This window comes from Rousettus aegyptiacus, unplaced genomic scaffold, assembly GCF_014176215.1.
Source record: "Rousettus aegyptiacus isolate mRouAeg1 unplaced genomic scaffold, mRouAeg1.p scaffold_m13_p_9, whole genome shotgun sequence".
Taxonomy (NCBI): domain Eukaryota; kingdom Metazoa; phylum Chordata; class Mammalia; order Chiroptera; family Pteropodidae; genus Rousettus; species Rousettus aegyptiacus.
The window spans coordinates 34,860,812-34,887,218 of NW_023416312.1; the positions used below are offsets into that span (position 1 = coordinate 34,860,812).

General features: G+C 40.1%; 1 protein-coding gene and 1 non-coding gene across 2 annotated transcripts; both read left to right on the plus strand.

Annotated features, from left to right (window-relative positions):
* Nucleotides 1–309: 309 nt before the first annotated feature.
* Nucleotides 310–25,457, plus strand: LOC107506583 (trophinin). The gene is given in 14 exon segments (XM_036226534.1): nt 310–444; nt 18,435–18,500; nt 18,502–18,550; nt 18,553–19,631; nt 20,296–20,400; nt 20,517–20,580; nt 20,837–20,914; nt 21,467–21,581; nt 22,206–22,285; nt 22,379–22,421; nt 22,841–22,903; nt 23,444–23,558; nt 24,338–24,800; nt 24,894–25,457. Coding segments are annotated over 14 exon segments (2,931 nt in total). The 3' UTR covers nt 25,370–25,457.
* Nucleotides 23,099–23,226, plus strand: LOC118608174. The gene has a single exon (XR_004952965.1). It is a non-coding gene; the product is annotated as a small nucleolar RNA SNORA11 (small nucleolar RNA).
* Nucleotides 25,458–26,407: the final 950 nt, after the last annotated feature.

Consider the following 26,407-nt stretch of genomic DNA (forward strand, 5'->3'; position numbering starts at 1 on the left):
GTGCCTCGAGGGGCCAAGTCAGAAACCAAGGCTAGCTACCACTGCTGTGGGATTCGAGCTGCTCAGCAAGGCATGCTGAGGCCAGATGCTGCTTCTTTGGGTTTTGTGAGCCTTTGATTTTATGAATATCTGCAGCAGGAGTAAAGACAGCCCATTTGTATGAAATAAATAACTGAAAGCGGCTTTAACAGGCCCACAAGTTGGGACAGGCAGAGTCTCAGGGATCCCCTGGGCATAGCAACCTTTGTTATCCAGATTGATGGCACCTGCATTTGTAGGCTGAAAGGCGGTGGACTCAACAAAGGAACAATGGCTTTTGCGTGCATCTCTGTACAGGTGCAAGCTGTCCCTCCAGCCCTCACTCTGAAGCGTGATAGCTCATCGCATCCCCGTATGTCCCTGGTTCCCCTCAAGCAGCTGCCCCAGAGGTGGAGGTCAGAGCGAGTGAGTCCATCAGTGCGTAAGGCTGAGTGTGGGCCCTTTAAGAGGAAAGTCTTGACTTCCTGCTGCCCTTTGTTTCACTCAGCTGCAACCTTCACTGCTTTTCACAGCCAGAGGTTGTGGAGACTTCTCTTTATGGCACTGGAATCCTGAGCTGGGGAACCCAGTGTTTGGCAGGGACCCCTCACTCCTCAGGTGGTAGAGGGGGCTCTGTAGCCAATATAGTCCTTCCAATTGTCCATCGCCATATGCAGATGTGGGACTGGCTATTTGGTGTCTCTGATCCCCTACCATTTTGAGGTGACCTGTTATTTGAGGTGATCTAGTTGTAGGGCTTCTGTTCAACCAGACCTCTGGTGACTCTACTTATTGGTTGCTCTGCAGTTTTGTTATAATCTTGGTGTGATTGCTTGGTGTAGTACACAGCCACTATTTTCTATGCCATCTTGAATCCTCTGGTAATTCTATTCTTAATTTTTTGAGGAACCTCCATACTGTTTTCCACAGTGCTGTAACAATTTACATTCCCATCAGCCATGTGCGAGGGTTCCTTTTTTCCCACAACCTTTCCAACACTTGTTCTTAATTGTCCTATTGATGATAGTCATTTTCACAAGTGTGAGGTGGTATCTCATGGTGGTTTTGGTTTGCATTTCCCTAGTAGCTAGTGAAGTTGATCATCTTTTCATGTCTTTTGGCTATTTGTATGTCTTCTTGGGAGAAATGTCTGTTCAGGTCCTCTGCCCATTTTTTAATTGGACAGTATTTTATGGTTGAATTGTATGAGTTCTTTGTATATTTTGAATATTAGGCTCTTAATGAAGGCATTGTTTGCAAAATCGTCTCCCATTTGGATGGTTGCCTCTGTTTTGTTGATGGTTTCTTTTGCTGTGCAGAAGCTTTTTAGTTTGGTATAGTCCCATTGATTTCTTTCTGCTTTTACTTCCCTTGTCTTTGATGTTAAATTCATAAAATCCTCTCTAAATCCAAGGTCCGCGAGTCTTGTACCTATGTTTTCTTCTATGCAATTTATTATTTCAGGTATTATAGTTAGGTCTTTGGTCCATTTTGAGTTAATTTTGGTGTATGGTGACAGATAGCATTCAAATTTCATTTTTTTTGTATGTGGCTTTCCAATTTTCCCAGCACCATTTATTGAAGAGGTTTTTCTTCTTTCCTTTGTCAAAAATTATTTGCTTAGATATGTGAGCACTCGATTCTGTTCCATTTGTCCATGTGTCTGTTTTTCTGCCAATGACATGCCGTTTTGATTATTATCACTTTGTAGTATAATTTGAAGTCAGCCTGAGTGATCCCTCTGACCTTGTTCTTTTTTCCTCAGGATTGCTTTGGCTATTCAGGATTTTTTGTGCTTTCATAGAAATCTGATTATTTTTTGTTCTATTTCTTTAAAAAATGCTATTAAGATTTTGATGGAGATTTCATTAAAATGTCATTATTGTTTTGGGCAATAAGATCATTTTAATAATGTTAATTATCCCAATCCTAGAATGCAGAATATCTTTCCATTTCTTTTTGTCTTGTTCAATTTTTTAAAATAATGTCTTATAGTTTTCACTGTATAGATACTTTACATGCTTTAGGTTTATTCCTAGGTCTAAGAAATTGTTTTTTTTTATTTATTTTTTTGAAAAGTCATTGTTAGTATATAGGAAAGCTATGGATTTTTGTAGATTGATTTTGTATTCTGAAATTTTACTGTATTCTTTTATCATTTCTAATAGATTTTTTAGTGAAGATTTTAGGGTTTTCTGTATAGAGAATCATATCATCTACAAAAACTGACAATTTGACTACTGCATTTCCAATTCAGATGTCTTTTATTTCTTTCTCTTGCTTGATTGCTCTAGCTAGGACTTCCAACATGATTTTGAATAATATTGGTGATAGTGGACAGCCTTGTCTTGTTCCTGATTTTAGAGGGAAGATTTTTAGCTTTTCACTATTAAGTAAGTATGATGTTAGTTGAGGGTTTGTCATATGTGGCTTTTATGATGGTATCTTGAGGTACCTTTATTCTGTACCCATTATCTTAAGTGTTTTAACAATAAATGGATGCTTTATCTTGTCAGATGCTTTATCTGCATCTATTAGTATGATCATATGATTTTTATCCTTTATTTTGTTTATGTGGTATAGTACATTAATTGACTTACATGTGTTAAACCACCCCCGTGCCCCTGGAATAAAGTCCACTTGATCATGATCGTTTCTGTTTTGTTTATTCATTTATTTTGTTATTTAGATTCCAAAGATAAGTGAGATCACATAGTATTTGTCATTCTTTGTTTGACTTAGTTCACTTAGCATAATAACTACCAGGTTCATCCATGATGTCACAAATGGTAAGATTTCATTTTTTATGGTCCAGTAACATTCCATTTTATATATGCTACACTTCTTATTTATCCAATCATCTGTTGATAGACACTTAAGTTGCTTGTATGTATTGGCTATCATACATAGCACTGCAGTGAACACAGAAGTACATATATCTTTTTGAATTAATGTTTTGGTTTTCTCTGGGTAATAAGGTAGCTCTATTTTTAGCTTTTTGAGGAACCTTCATACTGTTTTCCATAGTGTCTGCACGAATTTGCAAGCCCACCAGCACAAGGATTCCCATTTCTCCACATTCTTGTCAACACTTGTTTTTTGATTTATTGATGAGAGTCATTCTGAAAGATTTGAGGTGGCATCTCATTGAGGTTTTAACTTTCATTTCTTTGATGATTAATGACAATGAGCATCTTTTTATATGTCTATTGGCCATTCGTATATCCTCTTTAGAGAAATGTCTATTCAGGTCCTCTGTGCATTTTTAAATTGGATTGTTGGGTTTCTTTCTTTCTTTTTTTTTGTGTGTGTTGAGTTATATATGAGTTCTTTATAAATTTTGTATGTTAACCCCCTCGCAGATATATCACTGGTGAATATCTTCTCCTAATTGGTAAATTATCCTTTTGTTTTCTGGATTGTCTCTTGCTGTGATTTATAGTTGTTGTTTTTTTTTATGGTGATATTGGTTAACAAAGTCCAGTAAGTTTAAAGTGTACAATTCAACAGTAAGTCACATATATTTTGCATTGTATGTTCACTGCTCACAGTTAGATTTCTTTCTGTCACCACATATTGGACCCCTTTTGCCCCATCTACCTCTCCCTAATGCCTACACTCTGGTTAACACTGGGCTATTGTTCATGTCTATGAGTCTCTTTTTGTTTGTCATATTTGTTTATTGCTTTTAGGTTTATATCCAATATGTAAGTGATATCATGTGGCTTTATAGCTTGATGTAATACATTTTGTTTATTTTTTCTTTTTTTTTCCCTCACCTAAGTAGATATATGAGAAAAAAATATAACTAAGAACAATGTCAGTGTTTACTGCTTATGTTTTTTTTCTTCAAGTTTTATGGCTCTGGGTCTTGCATTTAAATCTTCATCCATTTAGAGTTTATTTGTGTATGTGGTATAAAAAGGTGGTCCCGTTTTATTTTTTTCCATGTATCTGTCCAGTTTCCCCAAAACCACTTTTGAAGGGACTATCTTTACCGCCATAGTATATTCTTGACTCCTTTATCATAGATTAAATGACCATATAGCTATGGATTTATTTCTAGGCTCTCTATTCTGTTCCATTGGTCTTTATATCTATTTTTATGTGAGTACCATGCTGTTTTGATTACTATAGTTCGATTACTTGTAGTATAGTTTGATATCAGGTTGTGCGATACCTCCAACTTTATTCTTTCTCAAAATTGCCATGGCTATTAGAGGTCTTTTTTGTTTTCATATAACTTTTTGGATTATTTGTTCCAGTTCTTTGAAAATTGGCATTGATATTTTGATAGGGATTGCACTGAATCTATAAATTTCTTTGGGTAGTATGAACTTTTTAACAATATTATTTCTTCCATTTATTTGTATCTTCTTCAATTTCTTTTTTCAATGTCTTATAATTTCCATGTACAGGTATTTTATCTCCTTGGTTAAATTTATTGCTAGGCATTTTTCTTTATTCATTTATAACTGGAATTATTTTCTTAATTTCTCTTTCTGAGAGTTCATTACTGGTATGTAAAAATGCAACCAAATTTTGAATATTAATTCTGCATCCTGCTACTTTACAGATTTATCAGTTCTAATAGTTTTTTTTTGTGGCATCTTTAGGGTTCTCCCTATGTAGTATCATTTCAGCTGCAATGACAGTTTTACTTATTTCTTTTCAATCTGGCTACTTTTTATTTCTTTTTATTGTCTAATTGCTGTGGTTAGGACTTCTAACACTATGTTGAATAAAAGTAGTGAAAGTGGATGTCCTTGTTTTCTTCCTGATCCAAAGGAAAACGTTTTCAGCTTTTCCTCATTGAGTATGATATTAGTTGTGGGTTTGTCATGTATGGCCTTTATTATGTTGAAGTGTGTTCCCTCTATTTCCATTTTGCTGAGAGTTTTTATCATAAATGGATGTTGGATTTTGTCAAATGCTTTTTTTGCATTGTAACGTTCTTCTTTATCCTTGATATTATTACTTGTTCTGAACTCTGCTTTGTACCATTGTCCCCGCACCATTTGTTGAATAGGTTTCCTTTATTAAATTGTCTTTGCACCTTTGTCAAAAATAAATTGACAATGTGTGGCTTAATTAATGAACTCTAGTTTGCTTCATTAATTTATATTCCTTTTGTATTCCTCCAAATTTAAAACTATGATTATTATTTTAGCTTCTTACTGTTAAATCGAAGTAGACCTCTGGTCAAATATGCAAGTACCTTGGAAGTCATTACTACTATACTGACGAAGACAACAACAACAACAAAGATGATCAAACTGAAAATTAACAACTCTTTTTAGATTCATCAAAGAATTGCAGTCACAGGCAAACCACTGCACCTATAATTAAGAGGGGCAGACAGACAGTTGCAAAGAATCACAGCATACCAGAACAAAAGGCCAAGAACTGAAATTACCATTGGGGCCAGTACTGGAGTAGAAAAACTTATATTGTAATTAACAAATTGCTGGAAGATCAGCATAGACAAGATTGAGAGTTAGGAATGTCAGTGGGTCATTTGTAGGAAGGGTACCACACTTTCATAAGTTTTACCTTCAAAAAACCTACCAGGTTCTCACAGTAAATATTGGAGAAAAGTCTCGTGTTTCCAGTAGAGGAAGGTAAAAAGTAGCTAATTTGAAATATATTTTGAATGTTTTTTCCTTAACAATGCCTGCCACTATGGGAAACTATTTGATTAGAACCTGACAGACTAGGGTTGTACCAGAAGCTAACAACCCCAGGAAAAGAAAAAAAATATTAACTCCAGCCACCTCTAGCCTTCTTTTTCCACCTAAAGGGTAAAAATAAGCCGAGAAGCTCTTGCAAAGATCACAGATCAGGGAGCAGATGGACTAAAAGATTTAGACCTAATAATAGGAGTATAAGATTCTCTCCTCCATACCTTATCACTATACCAATAGAGCTCCTGTATAATCACAGTGGAATGTAACTGAAATAACTGAATGTTTCAGACCTTATTTAAAAAGAAATCTGTGGGAAATCCCAAAGGCAACAAGTGAGACAACAAAAGAATAGCAGGGAAAATTTTAGCCTCTGACATAGCCATAGAATAAAAATAAAACCTCATGCTAAAGTCCATTTACCTAAATTTCTTTTAGCCAGTATATCATGTCCATCTTTCAACAGAAAATTACAAGTCATACTAAAAGATGAAAAACACAGTTTGATGAGACAACGAAAGCATCAGAACCAAACACAGATATAGCAAAGATGTTAGAATTATCAGGCTAGTAATTTAAAATAACTATGAAAAATATGCTAAGAACTCTAATGGAAAAAGTGGATAAAATGCAAGAACAGATGGATAATGTAAGCAGAGAAATGGAAGCTTTAAGAAAAAATCAAAAGGAAATGCTAGAGGAGAGAAAAATTATGTAGGTGATAGAGGTCTGTTCATCCCTCTGGCAACCAAATCAAAGTTGTGACAGAAACATGGAGCAAACAGCAAGGAAAATTGCCTGGGAACTAGATGAACACGTCTCACAACTAGGGAGAGAAATAAAAAAGAATCCTGCAACAAGAGGAGGTAGGACGGGTGAGGACGTGAGGCTGCCCAGTTTTGAGTGGTTGAGTCGGACAGAGGCCATAGCAGAAGCAGCCGGCAGGTGTAGATGCCTCTTAAAGGGCCCGTGTCAGCAAGTGGACTTTCACAGTGACAGACCTGCTTACTCTGAGCACTAGTGCCGGTTGGGCTGCACGGGGGCCACCAGGGACTTACAGGAGGACACTGAGTTGTCGGAGTGAGGGCCAGAAATGAGACTCGCTCTGTACAGAAGTGCCGGAGATCTCCATTGTCCCTCTGTTAAGCCCTCCCCTCTCCCAGTGTGCAGACTCGGTGCTACTATAGCTGAAACATCATCAAACTGGATAACAGAGGTTGCTCTGCCAAGAGGGTTCTCTAAAACTCTGCCTTCCCAACTCATAGCCCCACCAAAGCCACATACAGGTGTGTCCTTGGCGAGTTGGGTACCGCTTGCTGAGCAGTGCCTAGACTCACACTGGTGGCAGCTGACCTCGGTTTCTGGCATGGCCTCTTGAGGCAACTAAAAGAACAGCATCTGTGGATTGCTTGCTTAATCTTAACAGGTGGCCCAGGGGGCGGGCAGGCTGGGGCTAAATTTGGCCTGCAGCTGAACCTCTCTAAGGACTGTGCTACTGGACACCTACCTCACAAAGCTACACTAATAAGACTGTGACACTTAAGAGCTTTGTTTAGTACATAGAAACAGACACAGAAAGGCAGCCAAAATGGAAAACAAAGAAGCAGAAACCATATGAGAGAACAGAACAGAGATCCAAGAATAATGGAGTCAAGCAATCTAACAGATGCAGAGTTCAAAACACTGGTTGTAAAGATGCTCGATGAACTTAGTGGAAGGGTAGATTAATTCAGTGAGAACTTTAACAAAAAGATAAAAAACTCAAAAACTGGAAATGGAAATTATAAAAGGGAACCAGTCTGAAATGAAGAACACATTATCTGAGATGAGAAATATATTAAATGGTATAAACAGAGTAAATAAAAAGAGGATCAAATGACCTGTATAGAGGGGAGGCAAGACAAGGACACTTTATCAGAATGGCAAAAGAAAAGAAGACAAGATTATAATAATTTAACGAGCCTATGGGACACCATTAAAGGTAAAAATATCTGTGTCACAGGGGTACCGGAAAAAAAAAAGAGTTGAAGAGATATTTGAAGAAATAATGATGAAAAACTTCCCTAACCTGGTGAAGGAAATAGACATACAACCCCAAGAAGCTCAGAGAGTCCCCTAAAGAATGAACCCAAAGATGTCCACACCAAGACTCATCATAATTAAAATGTCAAAGCTTAAATACAAAGAGAGAATCTTAAAAGCAGCAAGAGAAAAGCAGTTAGTTATCTATAAGGCTGGCAGATGATTTCTCAAAAGAAACTATGCAGTACAGAAGGGCTTGGTGCACGCGCGTGCGCGCGCGCACACACACACACACACACACACACACACACACACACACACACCCCTAGGATCTACAACCAAGAATACTTTATCCAGCAAAGCTATCTTTTAGAGTTGAAGGACAGAGAAAGAGCTCCCCAGACAAAAGTAAGGTAAGGGAATTTATCAACACCAAGCCAGTATTACAGGAAATGTTGGAGGGACTTCTTTAAGAAGAAAAACATGTATCAAAAACAGGAATATAAAGAATGGTAATAACTACATTCCCATTAACAAGTACCTCAAATAAAAAAATAAAGAATAGACATGGAGATGTAGAATGTAGCATGGGGAAGATGGTTAATAATGTTGTGACAAATATGTAAGGGGAAGAAGGGTACTAGATTTCGTGGAGTGGTTACTTTGCAAGTCATCTGGATCTCTGATCACTATGCTATACAATTGAAACTGGTGTATTATTGTATGCCAACTATAATTGAAAAAACCTCATTGAATTGTACAATGTAAATACAAGCAACTAAGTGTCTATTATATTTCAGTAAAGCTGGAAAAAAAGAATACTGTTTAAATAGTCCTTCTACAATACTTAATCTGATGACAACACTAGAATGCAAAAAAGAACAGAGACAAAAATCTTTAAGTCATCACACCAAAATGTGAATTAAAACTTACTTTGACTTGAAGAGCCATTTCCACTTGACTGTGATAAGAAAATAAGTTTTTCAACAAAGTGTCTGAAATAAAGAACAGTTATTGTCGCTAAAAGGTACTACATACAAAAGTGATATTTTAATTCACTAAAATAAATGTAATCACATCCAAAATAATGCTAGAGAAAAAAACACTAATAGAAATAAAGAAAGCCTTTGATAGACTCATGAGTAGACTAGACATAGCTGAGGAACGAATCAGTGAGCTTAAAGAAATTTCAATACAAATTTCTAAAACTGAAATGCAAAAAGAAAATAAATAATTAAAAATAACAATATCGAAGAACTGTGGGACAATTACAAATGGTATAACATATGTTAATGGGAATACAAGAAGGAGAAGAGAGGAAGGAACAGAAGAAATATTTGAAGCAATAGTGACTGAGAATTTTTTAAAATTAATCACAGACATTAAACAACTGGTACGGGAATCCCAGAGAACACCAAACAGTATAAATATCTAAATAATCTACACCTGTGCATACCATTTTCAAACAGCAGAAGATCAAAGACTAAGAGAAAAATCTTAAAATCAGGTAAATTTTTCAACTTTGTTCACTTTTAAAAAAATAGCTTTAGGTATCCTAAGTCCTTCGCATTTCCATGGAATGGTTAGAGTCCACTTGTCAAGTTTTAAAAAATGTCTCCTGGAATGTTGATTTGGTTTGTGTTGAATCTATACATCATTTTGTGGAGGATTACCATTAAACAGCTTAAGGCTGAATGGTCTATCATTTTATTATTTCTTTTCTGTTTGTCTTCTTTTGGTTGCTTCTTTTATTTCCCTTTCTTTCTTTTAGATTATATGAATATTTTTAGTAATCCATTTTAATTAATCATTTGCATTTTTGGTGACATTTCTTTGTATTTTTTGTGTCTGCTCTAGATATTATAATGTATATGCTTAAAATACAGTTAATATTGTACCACTTCATATAAAATGTAGAAACCATCTATCCATTAATCTTCTTTAATTCTCATTCTATTTACTTCTTCGTTAAAATATTCATACATATTACATCACATACATTGAAAACCCCAGCAGACAATTTTATACATTTTGCTTTAAACAATCATGTATATTTTGATGAATTTAAGTGTAAACAATATTCTTTAATATTTATTTGACTATTTTTTATTTCTTATGACCTTCTTTCATTTTTCAAGATCCAGGTTTCTTCATACTGAAGAACTTTTTTTAGAATTTCTTAGTAAGCATTTCTGCTGGCAACAAATTCTCTTAGTCATTCTTCATCTGAAAATATTTCACCATCATTCTTGATGTATATTTTTGCTAATTATAAAATTTTGAAAAAATCATTTTTTTAAATTTCTGCACTTTAAAGATATTTATCTACTGCCTTCTGTCTTTCATGATGTCTTATTAGAAGTTCACATTCATCTAAGTCTTTTCCTGTGTAATGTAATACGTCATTTTTCTCTAGCCATTTTCAATGTTTTAAACATATTTTTGACTTTTAGACTTGGCTTTCTTTGAAGGTTCATTGGGCTTCTCATATACAGAAATTTATCTTTCAATAATTGAATAATCTTTTGGTTATCATTTCTTCAGATATATTTTCCACCCTGATCTACTTCTCCTCTTTGAAACTCCAACTATACCTACGTCAGTCCTTTTAAAAATGCCCAATAGGTCTCTCAGTCTCTGTTTATTTTTCCCAAAACTTTTTCTGTGTTATTCAGCTTAGGTAATTCCTATCAATCTATTATCGATTTCACAATTTTTCCCTCTGTAATTTCCATTCTGTTATTGAGCTCATCCAATATAGTTTTACTTCAGATATTGTATTTTTTTTTTGTTTCTAAAATTTCCAATTGGTCTTACAGTTCCTATTTCTCGTCTAAGATTTTTTCCCCCTTCATTTATGTTAAGTGTCTTTTTCTGTACCTCAGATAGTTATAGCAGCTGCTTTAGTGTTATGCCCCGTAATTCCAATATCTGGGTTTCTTCTTGTTTGTCATCTGTTGATATTCTTTTCCTTTGAGAATGGGACATACTTTCTAGTTCTTTTATTAATTTTCTGTTGTATCCGGAACATTGCAAATGTTATTTTGCATAGACTTGTAGGTCTGTTATAATTTACTAAAAAATGTTGATTTTTTGTTTTTACCAGGCAATCAACATGGTAGATTTGGGTCATAAGTTCTGTTGTGCCTTTTTTCAGGCAGTAGTTAAAATCTGTTTTTCAACGCTTTTCATTTGTTGATTTGAATATGTGGTTTAGGAATTAGGCTGAAATTTTTGTGAGTGGTTCGAATCTCAGTTCATTTCTCAAAGCCTTTGATTCACTTGTTTGGCTAATTGCTGAATGTGCATTGTTCAGTGGTTAGGTTGAGGGTTGTGTGGTTTAATTCACAGAAATGGGAATTATTTCTCTATTTTTTTTCCTTCTGAGATTTCTCATTCACACTACATCTTACCCAGGCTCCTTTTTGTGGTTCCTCTGGTCAGAAAAATGGCAGGATTTTCATCTGAATTTTGGCTTCTTGCACTGCTCCAATCTATGAGTGGCTCATACTCTCATTGCAAGGCTGAGGAGGAAAAAAACTTGGGTAACTTATTCTCATGCAGGTTGCTTTTCTATGGTTTCACTCTCCTCCACTGTTTTCCTGCTCTTGGTTAGTTCTAAGTCTTCAGGCAGAATTTCTTTTCAAAATTTTGTTAGAGTTTACCGGTATAATTAATAGTGGGGGGGTTGCTTGTCACAGGGCTTACACTCTCATTACAGAATGGGATCTCCCAAGGGCACTATATTTTAAATATCATTCTATTTCTTATCTTTTATTCAACATTATGTTGATAACTCTGTTTTTAATTTTCATGTTCAGAAACACAGTTTAATGGACACTGACAAGTTTTATGTTAAGCATTACTTTATACATCATGCTTAATTTCTCTGTTATTATATGTATATTTAATTGAGTATCTCTATTGAATGGGATTTAATCAAATGTTCATACAATATTTTACATTTTTTTATGATTATACATTTCTAGTTTGCCCTTTTTGCTACTACAATTAATACTGTGATAAACATCCAGTATATGTTACTTGGTAGACTTGAGAGACCTTCCCTGGAGTAGCACTGCTCAGTTACAGTGTGAATAGATTCTATAGTTCATTTAACACTGCAAGATTCTTCTTCAAGATCACTTCACTTATATACATTCTCAACTGAAGTAACTGAGAATTTCTATTTCCCCATATCCTCACCATCAGCTGACATCATCTGATTTGCTAATTCTTCTCATTTGATAGATGTCAACTGAAGTCTCGTTTTTTAAAATTTGCATTTATCTGATTACCAGTGGTAATAGGCATTTCTCATGTATTTATTAACTATTAGGTTATACACTTTGTGAAATGTCTGTTGATCTGACTTATTTTCAATTTGATTTTTCCAGTACAAAAAGGATTTTGTGCATTTTTTTGCTGATTTTTAGAAATTCTTTATGTATTCTAGATATTAGTAATTTTTAAGAGACATTGCGATTTTCTGCCATTCTTTTACCCATCTGTTTATTTTGCTTATTTCCAAAAAAATACTTAATTTTTATGCATTTCTATACATTTTCTCATTATGGATTGTGCTCTTCGGGTCTTTTTTAACAAATCCTTTCTGACTTCAAAAATCAGAAATATACTTTCCATTATAAAGATATCCTCAAAACCTTTATACTTGCATATTCTCACAAGTCCCCTCTGGTAACCACCATACTGTTGTCTGTGTCTATTGAGTTGTTTGTTTGTTTGTTACTTTCTGTTTTATATTCCACACATGAGTAAAATCATGTGGTCTTGTCCTTTTAAATGTCTGAAACTTAAAAATTTTTGTATACAGTGGGAGGTAGAGATAAAAATTTATTTATTTTTGTATACGTAGAAGCCAATTTTCCCAGCATCATTTCCTACATAATCTATCACTGCCCCCCTTTGATTTATTGCTACAATACATCAAGTACCCCTATAACATGGATCTGTTTCTCGATTAGTTACCTCGTTCTAATGATATTTAATTGATCTGCTACTGTGTTAGTAGCACACTTTATAAAACAAAACTATGTATTTGCAGTATTCTTTACATCTGGTAGAAGGATCCCATCATTTTTGCTTTTCTTTTTCAAATTTGTTTTAGCTGTATGTGTCACTATCCTTCTATATATAAGTTAGAATTAATTTGTCTAGTTGTCCCTTCAAAAAATCCTTGCTGGGATTTAAATTAGATGACACTCAATTTATAGATAAATTTGGGAGATATTAAAATTTTTATAATGCAAAATCATTCAACCCATAAATGTGGTATATCTATCCATGTACTCAGGTCATCTTTTTTATATCTTTTAATAGAATGTTAGGTTTTATTTTGAAATATTTAAGATGTATTAAGGTACAGATTATAACATAACAAACACTTGTTAACATACTACATATACCTATCAAAGCCTAATATTTTATAAGGTTTGTTTCCATAGGCAATAGTCAACTAGCTAATAATTCTCATTATTTGGTGATGACATAGACACCAAATAATGAGAATTATCCTTGGCTCCCTATTTCTATTAGCTCAATGCCTACCTAGTTCTGCTTGATTTATATATATTTTAAATATGTAGGATATGTTAGATATAGTTAAAGATACTTGTGTACATTTGTCCAAATCTTATTTACCCTTCCCTTCTGTGTATCCTTTCATATTATTAATATATATATATATATATGTATCCATAAATAATGCATAGCATAGTGTTGCATGATTTCAAACTTCATAATACTGGTGTCATACTGAACATATCAGTAGGTAAATGTCCTTTTTGATACATAGTTTAACTCTTGTATAGTAGTATCTCATTGAATGAATATGTCACAATTTATTTATCAAATTGCCTGCTTCTTTTTAAAAAATTTTGGGCAGCCTTCTAACTCTGTTGTATTTTAAATGATTCTGCAATAAACCTTCATCTTCATGAATCCTTAGGAACACATTTCTCTTGGATACTACCTTGTAGTGAAATTTTGGGTTTTAGGTTATATTCATCTTTAATTTTACTAGGTAATGTAGTTGGGCAAAGGTACACCTGCACAGATACTGAATGAGAGACTCATACTCTTCCCAATACTACATATAATAAATCTTTCTTTTTAAAAGATTTTTTAGTTTTTTATTTAGTTTTCATTAATTAGATAAAAGTTGTATCTTATTTTATGGTAGTTTGTATTTTCATAATTATATGCTTATTGGTTATCATTCTGGCCATTTCAGAGCAGTTTTTATTTTTTGTAGTAATTTCTTTGAAGACCCCTAGATGTAGACAACATACTCTCATATTCTGTATTTTTATAACTTGCTTCCTATGCTGCAGTCTCTACCAGTAAAAACTTGGTACAATTTCTGTGAAAGTATGCTTTTGGCTGCACATAAGAGAAAAATACAAACTAAACTGATTTAAAATGAGTGGGAGCTGTATCACTTAAACCGAGTGGGGAAAAGTTGAGGGATAGCACTGGATTTTGGCATGTCTTAATGCAAAAACTAAAAGAAATGATGATGGAAGAAAAGAAGAAATTAAGGGAGGAGACAGGGGATAAATAGCAGAGGAGAAAGCAAAGAAGAGGACGTAATATAATTTTATATTCTGATGCCTACCCTGTGAAGCAGGACATTAGTTCTGGAGTTTCAGAGATGAACCAGATCTGTATGTTGGGCCCCTCAACAGCTCTGAATCCAGCAGATAGGACAGAGAGCAAATCAGTAAACAGAGAGCTCTCATCCAGTTTTAGTACTCTGACAGAATCATGCAAAAGAGTAAGAGGGAAGGAAGGACTAATTAACTTAGAGTAATTTGAGAAAGTTTCCTGGAGGAAACAGCATTTGAAAAAGTGCTTTTAGGAGGACAGGTCTTTTACAAGTAGGCATGGGAAGGGGATGGAGTGGAGAACATAGATATTTCAGATAGAGGAACAGCTTCAATAAAGGTATGGCATTGGAAGAAGGCAGAACATGTTTGGGGGATGGTGAGTCATCTACTGTGACTGAGGCCTGAGAGCCTGACATGGGCCAATGGGGGACAGTCTTGAATGACAGGCTAAGGAGCTTAGGTTTAAACTTTCAGGCCATGGGGACCCTTGGAAGCCTATAGGTATGGTCAGCTTTGTACTTCGAAACATGACTGTGAGGGCCTCTGTGAGAATGGAGTGGAGTGGAGCAGACAGGAAGCAGGCACACTAGGGCAGAGACCCATCCGCCACTGAGGCATGTGGCCCTACACTCAGGAGGGGCTCCTCAGAGCCCGCCATTCTCCAGGAGAACTGTTCCTTCTCCCCTTCTTTTCTGCAAATGTCTTACTCCTCCCACAGGACCCAGATCACATATACCCTATCTGGAAGCTTTCATTGCCCTTCCTCCTGGTGATTTGTTCTGTGAGCCCCCTCACTACCCTGTTCTGGGGTTCCTAGGTGACACAAAATACTCTTAGGCATCCCAACCAGATGGAGAACTCTTCAAGGACAGGATGTGACTCTCGTCCATTTTTGCATCTCCAAGACCTAGCATAGGTTTTGATACATGGAAGAGCACTGGGAAACTCTTCACTGGTGAATTAGAGAAGGAAAAGGTATGTGAAGGGAAAGAAGAAAAGAGAGAAAGAGAGGAGAAAACTTGGAGAGAGGGAGAAAAGAGAGCAGATAGATAAAGGTGTTAGGATGGGCAAGTGAAAAGAGAGAAAGAGAACGGAGAAAAAAAGTACAGGGCCAATATGGAATTCTTTTCTCTTCCCACCAGTGGAGCCAAATATCAGTCCTGGCACAGTGAGTGTCAGGTTTTGGATGCAACCAGATGTGGGGTCATGTCCTTGTTCCATCACTTACTAGACAAGGCGCTTCACCTCTCAGGCATTAATTTCATCAGCTATGAGATGATGATAACACTACTTCCTCCTTCATGGGTGTTTCAGAACTTAAGAATAGATGTGAGTTCTTTGAGGGTAGACATCCTATCTTACTTGTCTTTGTTTGCCCAACATCCAACAAGGGCTTTGACATAGCTGCATGCTCACAAATATTTAATGATTGAGTGAATAAATGAATGCTGAGGAGACCTGTTTTCTGCGAGAGAGAGAGAGAGAGAGAGAGAGAGAGAGAGAGAGAGAGAGAGAGGAAGAGGGAGAGGGAGAGGGAGAGGGAGAGGGAGAGGGAGAGGGAGAGGGAGAGGAGAGGGAGAGGGAGAGGAGAAGGAGAGGGAGAGGGAGAGATGGAAAGATGGGAGAGGGAGAGGGAGAGGGAGGGAGAGGGAGGGAGAGAGAGAGATGGAGGGAGGGAGGGAGGGATGGAGGGAGGGAAGAAGGGAAAGAAAGAGGGAAGGAGAGAGAGTCTAACTAATTGTGTAGTGCACAAGTAAAGGAGGAACATGGCCCTAATAAAATTTTTCAGTTATGTTGATATTCTTTAAAAGCATCAATATAGTCAATCAGGAAATAAATACAAACCTTTAGCAGACTTTCTTACATTTACTGTTTTTATTCTGAATTGCATGTGATGTGGGGGCATCCTATTTTTTAGTGTTTAGTTTTAATTTTGTCATACTTGGGAGACAGAAATGAATATGATCTAGTTCCCTGTCCACCCCCAGAGCAGCTCCTGGGGAGAGAGACCAGACACACACTACAGCAACACACTACGTAATTTGTGTTGGCATAGAAGGGGCTGTAGCAAGGGTTGGTGTGGGAGCTCAGAGCAGCACGGTCCTCTGAGGGAGAACAGAGGAATCAAATAGGAATGGGGATATATAGTGGGGGGCAGAGAAATCAACTGGAGAATAAGCGAGAGTGATTGTTGATCAAGGGTTGGTAAGCAGAAAAGAGACCATATTAAGGAGAATGGAAAGATGGAAGTAGGAAGCAGGCAGGAGGTTGACAGGCAGGTAAGGAGACCCCTCTGGGGGTGGAAAGAGGCAGGACCACTTCCGGCCAGGGAGGAGTTAGCGGACGGGCTCAGACCTAAAGAGAGGGTTGGAGAGAGCAGACGCCTTCTGGGCTCAAAAAGACGAGGTGAGTTACAGTGTCCATCTTTATTTAGTAAAGACCCTGTGGGGCTCTCTGGGCTACGACTTCGATGTGCTTGACTCCATAGTCCCTAAGATTTGAAGAAAATCTGCTAGGCGTGGGGGAGCTAACTGCATCGCATTGGTTAGGTTTAGAAGTGCCTGGAGCCGATTTCGCACGGAAGAAAGTAGGGGACAGAATCTCCTTCGGGCCATATAAAGGAGGGATGTGGAATCTGTTCCGGCTCAGAAAGGAAGGATGCAGACCCGTTTGGTACTGCTGAAAGGAGAGATCAAGAAATCTTTCAGGCGGTAGAAAGAAGAGCAGAATCCAGTTCAGGCGGGAGTTAGGCGATTTCAGGACTCTCTTAGGTCAGTACGTGGGTTGAGCCACAGAAAATAGGAATCAAGTCTTGGCAAAAGGATGAGTCAGAACCCCTTTTGAAAAGCTGCAAAGACCTGACTCAGACAGGAGAATATAGGGACTAGTACCCGGTTGATTTGGTTTGAAGCGGGAAGGGAAAGAACCTGGTAGGGTTCGGGATCATGGAATACACAAACACGTATTACTGTTGGATTTATGAGTGGGGTGTCTATGTCGCAGAAAGGGCGAGACTGGTGGCTTGCAGACGTGGATATGGGGGAGTGGTGTTGGGGAAGGGACGGTGCAAGGACTTACTGGAGAGCAGGGGGAGGGTGCATGTTAAAGGAAGGGGAGGTGTGGAGAAGTACTGCTGAGCGGAGGGAGGGGGCATATTGGGAAGGGGCAGTGGGTGGCCTTACGGCAGAAGAGAAGGTGGGCGGTGTTGGAGAAGGGGTGGTGCCAAGAGGTACTGCAGAGCAGAGGGAGGAGACAGGTGTGTGTGGGGGCAGGGGGCAGGGCGGGTGGGGGAGGAAGTGTTGGACTGAGATATGATGCAGTTGAAAAGAGTGGCTGAGGAGTGGACCAAGGTGTTCTACTCTGAGAGCAGGAGGTGTATTTAGGATTGAGGTGGTCATACTATTCTGTCCACCAAAGCCGCTTGTGTGCTAAAGGCCTGAGCCTGCGGTGCCCCGCCAATCTTGTTAGTGCACATACACACTATAAAGTTGCAGTAAGGGACGTATGTGGGGTAAAGGGGTGGAGTGGTAGATCTGGCTTGTGGTTTCTTGTAAGCAAAAGGATCTAGGGTTTGGAAACCACATAGCCTGGGTTTCGAGGTATGACAACCAGGGGTTGAAATTGAGGCTCAAGGTTATATGAGATTCCCCTTTCCTTCAGGATAGGAAGAAGGTCTGATGAATCTCACTTCCCTGTGATTCTACCCTAACTCATAACCCTTCCCATCAGGCTCAGCTGTTACCTGGCCTCCCAGAAAAATGGATAGGAGAAAAGACTACAGTTATAAGATGTCCCTATTCCAGGTGAGGCCACTCTGCATACTCGCCAGGCCATCTGCCCCATCTGGGGTTCACTTCATGCTCTTGAACCCCCTAACACTATGTAGTTGCATAATTTCCCACCTTTCTCAGTCCTCCCCTGCATGATGGTGGAGGAGAAAAAAACCTACCTGACTTGTTTGTCCTTTTCTTCTTACCTCATCCTCCTTTTCAATCACTGCTCAGAGGAAGGGGTGACTTCATGGAAAGGGTGGGCTGTAGGGAGGTCAGATGGATAGCAGATCATAATCCTAAGAGTGTAGGGCCCTCTGCTTCCCCTTGGGAGCTTGGGGCTTCACTTCCCTCCAGATGTACAAGCTGAGACCACTTGAAGAGGACAGTGTCTTGCTGATGCATACTCTCTTGGTAGCAACAAAAGACCCCTGGCCATGGACCCACCAGTTGCCAACTGGCCTAAGAATTGCAAGACCAAGAAGGTCCCTACTAAGGCTATTACTAATACCATAACCACTGCCTCTCCAGTCCCATCTGCCAATGTGATTACTACCAACAAGTCTAAAATACCTTCACAAGCTTTAAAACTTCCAATCATCCCCCAGATTAACCAAGCGTCAGCTACCACTGAGGAAGCCAATACTCAGGCTTCTTCAGTCACCACTCAGCCTACGAAAGCCAATAAAACAAAGAGAGACACTACTAAGGCAATCCAAGGCTCCCAATCTTCAGCTGACAGTGAGAATGTCACTACACATATCAAATCACCCTTGCAAGCCCTAAATGTACCAGTCATCTCAGAGACTATCCAGGCTCCACTTGCCAGCGAATCAGCCAATTCCCAGGCCTTGAAAGCACCAACCAAGCCTAAGAAAGCTTCCAAGGTCAAAAAGGCTGCCGATAAGGCCATAGCCAGTGCCACTGAGATTTCGCTAGCTTTAACCACCATCCACACAGCTACTACCCAAGGCCAAATTACCAATAAGACAGCTAATACCCAGGCTACAGCGGCCTCCAGTCAAACTAAAAAAGCCTCCAAAGACAAGAAAGCATCTGTTAAATGCACAAATACTGACGATACTGACACTAAGCTCCCAGAGGCCTCAAGTGCCCTTGAGAGAGCTATCAGGCAGAATGAGACCTCAGCAGCAGTTATCCAGCCCGAAAAATCCAAAGGCAAGAAGGCTGCAAATAGAGGCATAAATTCTGCCTATGAGATCTCTGAGGCCCTACCTGCCACTTAAATGATCACAAACCAAGTCCTAACAGCCACCCTCCAGGTTAAGAGAAGGTCCAGGGCCCGAAAGACTGCAAAGTGCAGGGCAGCTGAAAGCCAGACTCAAATTGTTAACCAAGGGGCTCAGGCCAAGATGGCCAGCTCCAAGACCAACATAAGTGCCCTTGAGACTCAGGTTGCTGCCACTGTCCAGGCCCTGGCAGATGACTAGCTGGCTCAATTGAGTCTGGAGCCCACAACCGGGACCAGGGGCAAGAGGAACCAAAAGGTGAGATCTCTGACATCACCATCCTTAATTTTGTACTTTGTTTCCATTCTTATCCTCCTAGTTTGTTAATTTATTCTATACAATATTACTGAGCCTTTTTACTCTGAGCTAGTCCCTGTGTTCAGATAGGCTATGAGAGATGTTGAGGAGTATGTGATATAGTTCCTGCTCCCTGAAAGTTCACAGATTGATGGAGAAATAAGACACCCATACACTTAGCTGCAACCTGAATATAATTTCAACTTGTATTTACATAGTAGTTACCATGTGCCAGGCTTTGTGATGTGTGCAGTCACACAGGGTATGTTTTGAAAGTAACTCTTTCCAGCTAGGAATCATAGATCCAAGTTTTACAAATAAGAAAACTGAGTCCCAGAGAGGTGAAGTGACTTGTCTAAGAGGTACAGCTAGCAGAGTCAGTAGCGGCCAAAAGAAGAAGGGGAACCTCAGGCCCTGTCCTTAGGTTGCTCCTGTCCTTGGAGAGAAATGAAACTCCTGCCCGGAAGAGAGTGAAAGACAATTCTAGGACTCAGGTTGGCCAATGGTAAGATCAGGACCCAATACAGTGAGGGATTAGGGGACTTTCAGGAGGAGGCAAGGTTAGGAGACAGAGCCATCTCTTTCACTTGGTGACTCTGGACCTTCCTTTTTTCTGATGATGCAGTGCAAGCATCTGAATGGGGATGAGAGAGGTGGCGGTAATTACAGGTGGATCCCATGGGGCTGGAGGCCTCCGCCACCCCAAGATGTGGCCATTTCGCAAGAAAGGGTAAGAATCCTATGTTGCCCAGTCTCTTCTCGTCTTCATCTGCTTTTTTTCTCTGTCATCCTTCCAAGTTTTCTGAAAATATATTGAGGTTTCTCCATGTACTCTTCTTCTCCCAGGCAAATAAGTTCGTGAAATACCTGTTGGCTAAAGACCAGACAAAGATCCCCATCAAGTGCTCAGGTAGAGTCTTATGAATCCTCCTCTCTGAGCTCTCTCTATTCCTCTTTCCCCCATGCCCTGGGGGTAACTATTTATATTTATGCCCTCCTAATTCTCTCATGTCTTCCTCCTATCCTTTTCACACTCTGCCATGGCTGACATCTTCCATTAACACAGTTTAGGATTCAGACTGCACTGACCCCAAAGGGCTGGCTAAAGGGCTGCAGCTCTGTGGCTCTTGCTCAGTCCAGTTGCTCCCACTTCTCCCTTTCTGCAGATATGCTGAAGGATATCATCCAAGAATATGATGAATATTTCCCAGAGATCATTGAATGAGCAAGCTACGCTCTGGAGAAGTTGAAGGGGCAGCCCTGGGGGAATGAATGCAATGACAAAGCCTTGAATCAAACAAAGGCATATGTATCTCTTCTTGCGGGACCACAGAGACATTCTAATCCAGCTCCATCACTGTGCAGATGGGCAGATGGTAGCCTAGGGAGGCTTATAGAATAGTCCAGCATCACGCAGCAAGTCAGTGATAAAGTACAGGTAGGACTCAAGCCAGCTAACTTAGTCTTGGTTTCTGTCTGTTGCTGGACAAGTCTTATAATGTGTTTCACATATTCACCTCTACCTTCCATTCCTCAGTCTCTGTCTCCCTAGATTCCCACTAATCACAAGGATGATGTTGATAATAATAGCACATTTGTTGCCTGTTTGCTGTGTGCTGGCCACTTAGCTAAGTGCTTTATATGCGTTATCTTATGGATTTCACACACACACACACACACACACACACACACACACACACACACACCTAGGTAAATGGAAAGCTGTGGGATGTTCAGGAAGCTCATTGATGTGTAGGCTGAATTTTGTGATCTTACAGGTTATTCGTTTACTTGGCAGATGTTCTGAGTCGATCTGAAGGAAATTGATAAGCAGAGTAGCTTGTATATTCTCATCAGCACTCAGGAATCCTCTTCAGGCATACTGGGAACATAAGCTGGGAAAGGGCTAGGGTGGGAGGGGGGCCAGGAAAGACAGGGCCTAGAAAGCCCCTGTTCCAGCTCCTGCATGTACTTGGAGCCCTGCACACAATAGTTGTGCCTGGTTATGATTGAATAAAGGGTGTGGAAGCCTGGGGCAGGGCATTCCTACTGTCAAGTTTTCTGTTTCTGCAGAAGCTTCCCAGGAAAGCAGACCTGTCATTGCTTCTCTTCCTACCGGCCTTGGTAGAGTGGTTCTCAAGGGTGGGCATCCTGGTGTGGGTAGATGATGATGCTCTAAGGGCAAGAGCTTCAATGAAGCTGTGCCTAGAATTCTCTTGGGACTGAGGGTTCTGGGAGAAAAAGAAGGGACTCACATTGACTGAGTACCTGGATCATACTTGGTCGATAGGATCTCTTCCTTCCTCTCAGCAACCTGGGGAGGGGAGGATGTGATTTTCCAATTTTACTGAATAGGAGACCGAGGCTCAAGAGTCTAAGTGCCTTGCCCAGGGTCACATAGAGCTTGAGGCATAGACTGGGCAGAACTCTCCCATATCTGAGGAATCTGGGAGAGGCTAGCCTAGTGAGCTGGCTGATGTTTTTTGCAGATGGCTGCTGGACATAAATATTCTCTCTATCCTATTGTTCCCCTAGGACCAAGGATACACCAAAATTAGGTCTTCTCATGGTGATTCTGAGTGTCATTGTTATGAATGGCAACAAGGCCAATGAGGGTGAGTGGCTGGGCATGCAGCTGAATGGGTGACTATGGTTGGAATTCCACATGTTCAATTTCTGTCCCTGTGTCCTCTCGCCACCCCTTGCAGCTGTCATCTGGGAGGTGCTGCGCAAGTTGGGGCTGTGCCCTGGGTATGATTGGACGCTTTCAGCACTTGCTGTCCATGTCATCCTTTGGCAAGAGAGGATGGTCCCAGGATTGTATCAGCCTGGTGGTCTGGTGGAGTGGGCAAGGGTGGCTGACTGGGTAGAGGGCCCAGAGCTCTGATCTGGGTAGATGGGGAAATGGTCCTTTATTCTCTGCTCCCTCTCTCCCCTATGTCCCGTTTGTTCTGAGATGAGATTTAAGAGATACCTTCAGGGCCTCCCTGACAAAGAACCATTTAGCCTCAACTACCTGCTTCTAGTGACCATGTATCTGTTGACTACTTTCCTGGCTTCGTTGAGATGGCGTCATATGCTGGAGAGGTCTCTTCCATTTTGCGAAATGCCTCTGCCCTCATCTGGAAAGTTTTGACCTCTGTTCATGGGTTATTGTTTCCCATTGTTAGGGTGAGGCATTCGCTCTTTGGGGAAGTGAGGAAACTCATCACAGATGAGTTTGTGAAGCAGAAGTAAGTGGTGTTCGTCAGGCCCTGAAGTGTTCTGGGTTTGCTGGTATGGTTCAGAAAGCACTTGGGCAGCCCCTTTTTTTTACCCTAGCTTTAGAGGTATGGGCATCTTGTGCCCTAAACCAGTCCTGTCCATAATTCCCATTGGTGGATGATTCCAGGGCTGGGCCAGATCAAACACAAGGCCACCCTTGTTATGGGGTGTGCTCAGAGCAGGGTGCTGAATAACGGCTCCTTTGTTTACAACGCACTGAACAGGAACTTGGGTTTAGGTCTCACAGATGGCAGGATACTTTGGCTTTCCTGTGACATCATGCTCTATACAGCACAAAGTGACTCCTTTGCACAGAGCCAGTGGTAAATGGCTCAATATTGGAGGCCAAGACCACGAACAGTTTTTGGGAGTGAGTCTGGGGAAGGAAGGTCTTGGAAATCCTTCTCTAGGAGCTAAGTTTAGTATTTGAAGGAGGTTGCCAGCTGGTGCCCAGTGGTTTGACAACAGATTTGCTTGGTTAGAAGCCAGTTTAATTTCCTTTCTCCAAGGTACCTGGAGTACAAGAGGGTCCCCAACAGCAGACCACCTGAATATGAGTTCTTCTGGGGCTTGCGCTCCTACTATGAGACTAGCAAGATGAAAGTCCTCAAGTTTGCATGCAAGGTAATAGGAAACCTGCCCTGATTTGGCATATGAAGGGTATGGGTTGCCCTTGATTGGAGCAGGGTATGTGCAGAGATGGGCAGGTATAGTTCAGCTTGTGGTTCATATATAAACATATGGAAGTTCATTTATGTACCAGAATGCTGCTTAACATAAAGTTTACATTTTTCATTCATTCTTCATACTTTGTATTAAGTAGTCTGCTCAGACTGCCATAAAAAAAAGACTAGGTGGCTTAAATGACAGAAATTTATTTTCTCCCAGTCCTGGAGGCTGGAAGTCCCATATTAAGGTTCAGCAGAGTGAGTTTCTATTGAAGCCTCTCTTCCTGGCTTGTAGACGGATACTTTCTTACATGTTCACACATGGTGGAGAGAGAGCCTCTTCTTATAAGGATAATAATGCTCTTGGATCAAGGCCTCATCCTTATGACCTCATTTAACTTTCCATCATAAAGACCCTATCTCTAAATACAGTCCCATTGGTGCCTGGTGCTTCAACATATGCATTTTGGGGGTATATGGACATTAAATTCATAATATTTTCCATATTACAGATGAAGACACTATGCTCAATATGTTAAACCATGTATCCAAGGTCACACAGCACCTAAGTTATCAGAGCTGAAATTGGATCTCAAGACTGACCCATGATAGAGCCCCAATATCTAAGAACTGGAAAAAATTACTGCTATTAGTTTTATACAGTGCCCACTGAAGGTACTTAATATATGATTATAAATGTTGTTTTCCTTATAATGATTATCATTCCCATTTCAGGTACAGAAGAAAGATCCCAAAGATTGGGCTGCTCAGTACCGGGAGGCAGTGGAGATAGAAGTCCAGGCTGCAGCTGTGGCTGTGGCTGAGGCTGAGGCCAGGGCTGAGGCAAGAGCCCAAATGGGAATTGGAGAGGAAGCTGTGGCTGGGCCCTGGAATTGGGATGACGTGGATATCGACTGCCTAACAAGGGAAGAGTTAGGTGATGATGCTCAGGCCTGGAGCAGAATTTCATTTGAAATTGAGGCCAGAGCTCAAGAAAATGCAGATGCCAGCACCAACATCGACTTCAGCAGAGGAGCTAGTGTGGGAGCTAGCTTCCATGATGGTGCTATTATTAGCTTCAGTGGTGTACCCAGCCCCAGTTGTGGCTTTAGTGGCAGAGCAGGCAATGGTTTAAGCACCAGCACTGCATTTGGTGGCAGACTGAGCACCAGTGCTCAGTCTGCCACCAAATGCCAAAGTCTGTAGTACTGGGTGTGCTACTAAAGCTAATACTGGTTGTGCTGCTGAAGCTGGCACTGGTGCTGAGTGTGCCACCAAAGCACCACTACAGACTTTGGCAGTGCTCCCAGCACCAGCATTGGGTTTGGTGGCCCTCCTAGCACCAGCAACTGCTTTAGTGGAACTGCCAGTGCCAGTTTTGTCAATGGACCCAAAACCAGTGTGGGTTTTAGCTTTGGCAATGGCCTTGGTGGAGTGGGCACCAATGCTGGTTTTGGCAGCACACGCGGCACTAGTGCTGGCTTTAGTGGTAGCCTCAGCATCAGTGATGGCTTTGGCAGTGGGCTCAATACCAACTTCGATGGAGAACTGAGTACCATCATTGGCTTTGGCAGCGGTTCCAACACCAGCATTGGCTTTACTGGTGAACCCAGCACCAGCACTGACTTCAGTGGTGGACCCAGTTCTGTCATTGGCTTCAGCGGTGGACTGAGCAGTGGTGCTGGCTTTGGCAGTGGACTGAGCAACAGTGCTGGCTTTAGTGGTGGAGCCACTAGCCTTGGTGCCTGTAGCTTCTCCTATGGCTAGTGAGGTTTCAGGTAATTATAGCATTTCTACAGCCAAGGCCCATGGGTATGGATATAAGAACTGGGAGATGTTATAAGAAACCCTGAGGCAGGAGGGCAGGGTGGGAGATAAGGACAATGAAGTATGAAACAACAGTATAGTTAGTGCTAAAATATGTTTCTTTTTGGCATTTTGTTTTCAGTTTTATTTCCCATGTTTACAGATACCACTAATGAGTTGCAGCAGTCCATCCCATGGAGCCAAGGTACATCCTTGGAATCTTTGTTCACACAGCAGTCTCAGCATATACTACCAATCAGCTGAAAGTGGCGAGCTATGAAAAATATTGCTGCTGATTCTACTTTATTGTTTGCTTTTTGTGTGCTGTCATATTTTGGTATCAGAGTTACATTAAATTTGCAAAATTAATTGGAGTTTTTTTCTTTATTTTATTGTATGTAGGCTGTTGTGAGACATTTTGGGTTCACAGAAGAGCTAGAGATCGGCATAGCCATTTGGGTAGGTGGGCTCCAGCTTTAGGCTAAAAGGCAAGTATGATTTCAGTAGGAGAGAACCCTGAGGAAAGCATGGTAGGCAAGGCAATAATAGCTTGAACGAAGATATGGAGGGGGAAAACCTGGAACAGAAGGCAGAGGGAGAGGGTTCTGGACAGTATTATAGATTCTTTTTTGAGATATTTGTGAAAGAATGAAGGGATAGAGAGGGAGGTAAGTAGAGGTGGACAAGGGAAAAAGGGAGGGTTTTATTGGGACAGGAGAGAGACCTGAACACATTGTATAGACTGGAGGCAAAAGCCAACAGAAAGGACAGGAAATAGATAAGGAATATTTAAAAATTGACTGAAGTAGTCCATCCCTGAGAAGGTGGGATAGGATAGAGTGCCAGAAAATAGAGGGTGACCTTGACTTTGAACAGGATTTAAGGGTGGCTGTGGAAACAGATAAATGTAGATTTACTTCAATAGCTACCCTGTAGTAGATTCCAACAACAACAAAAAAAGGCAATGTGGATTATACAAGGTTTGGGTCTTGCTGGTGG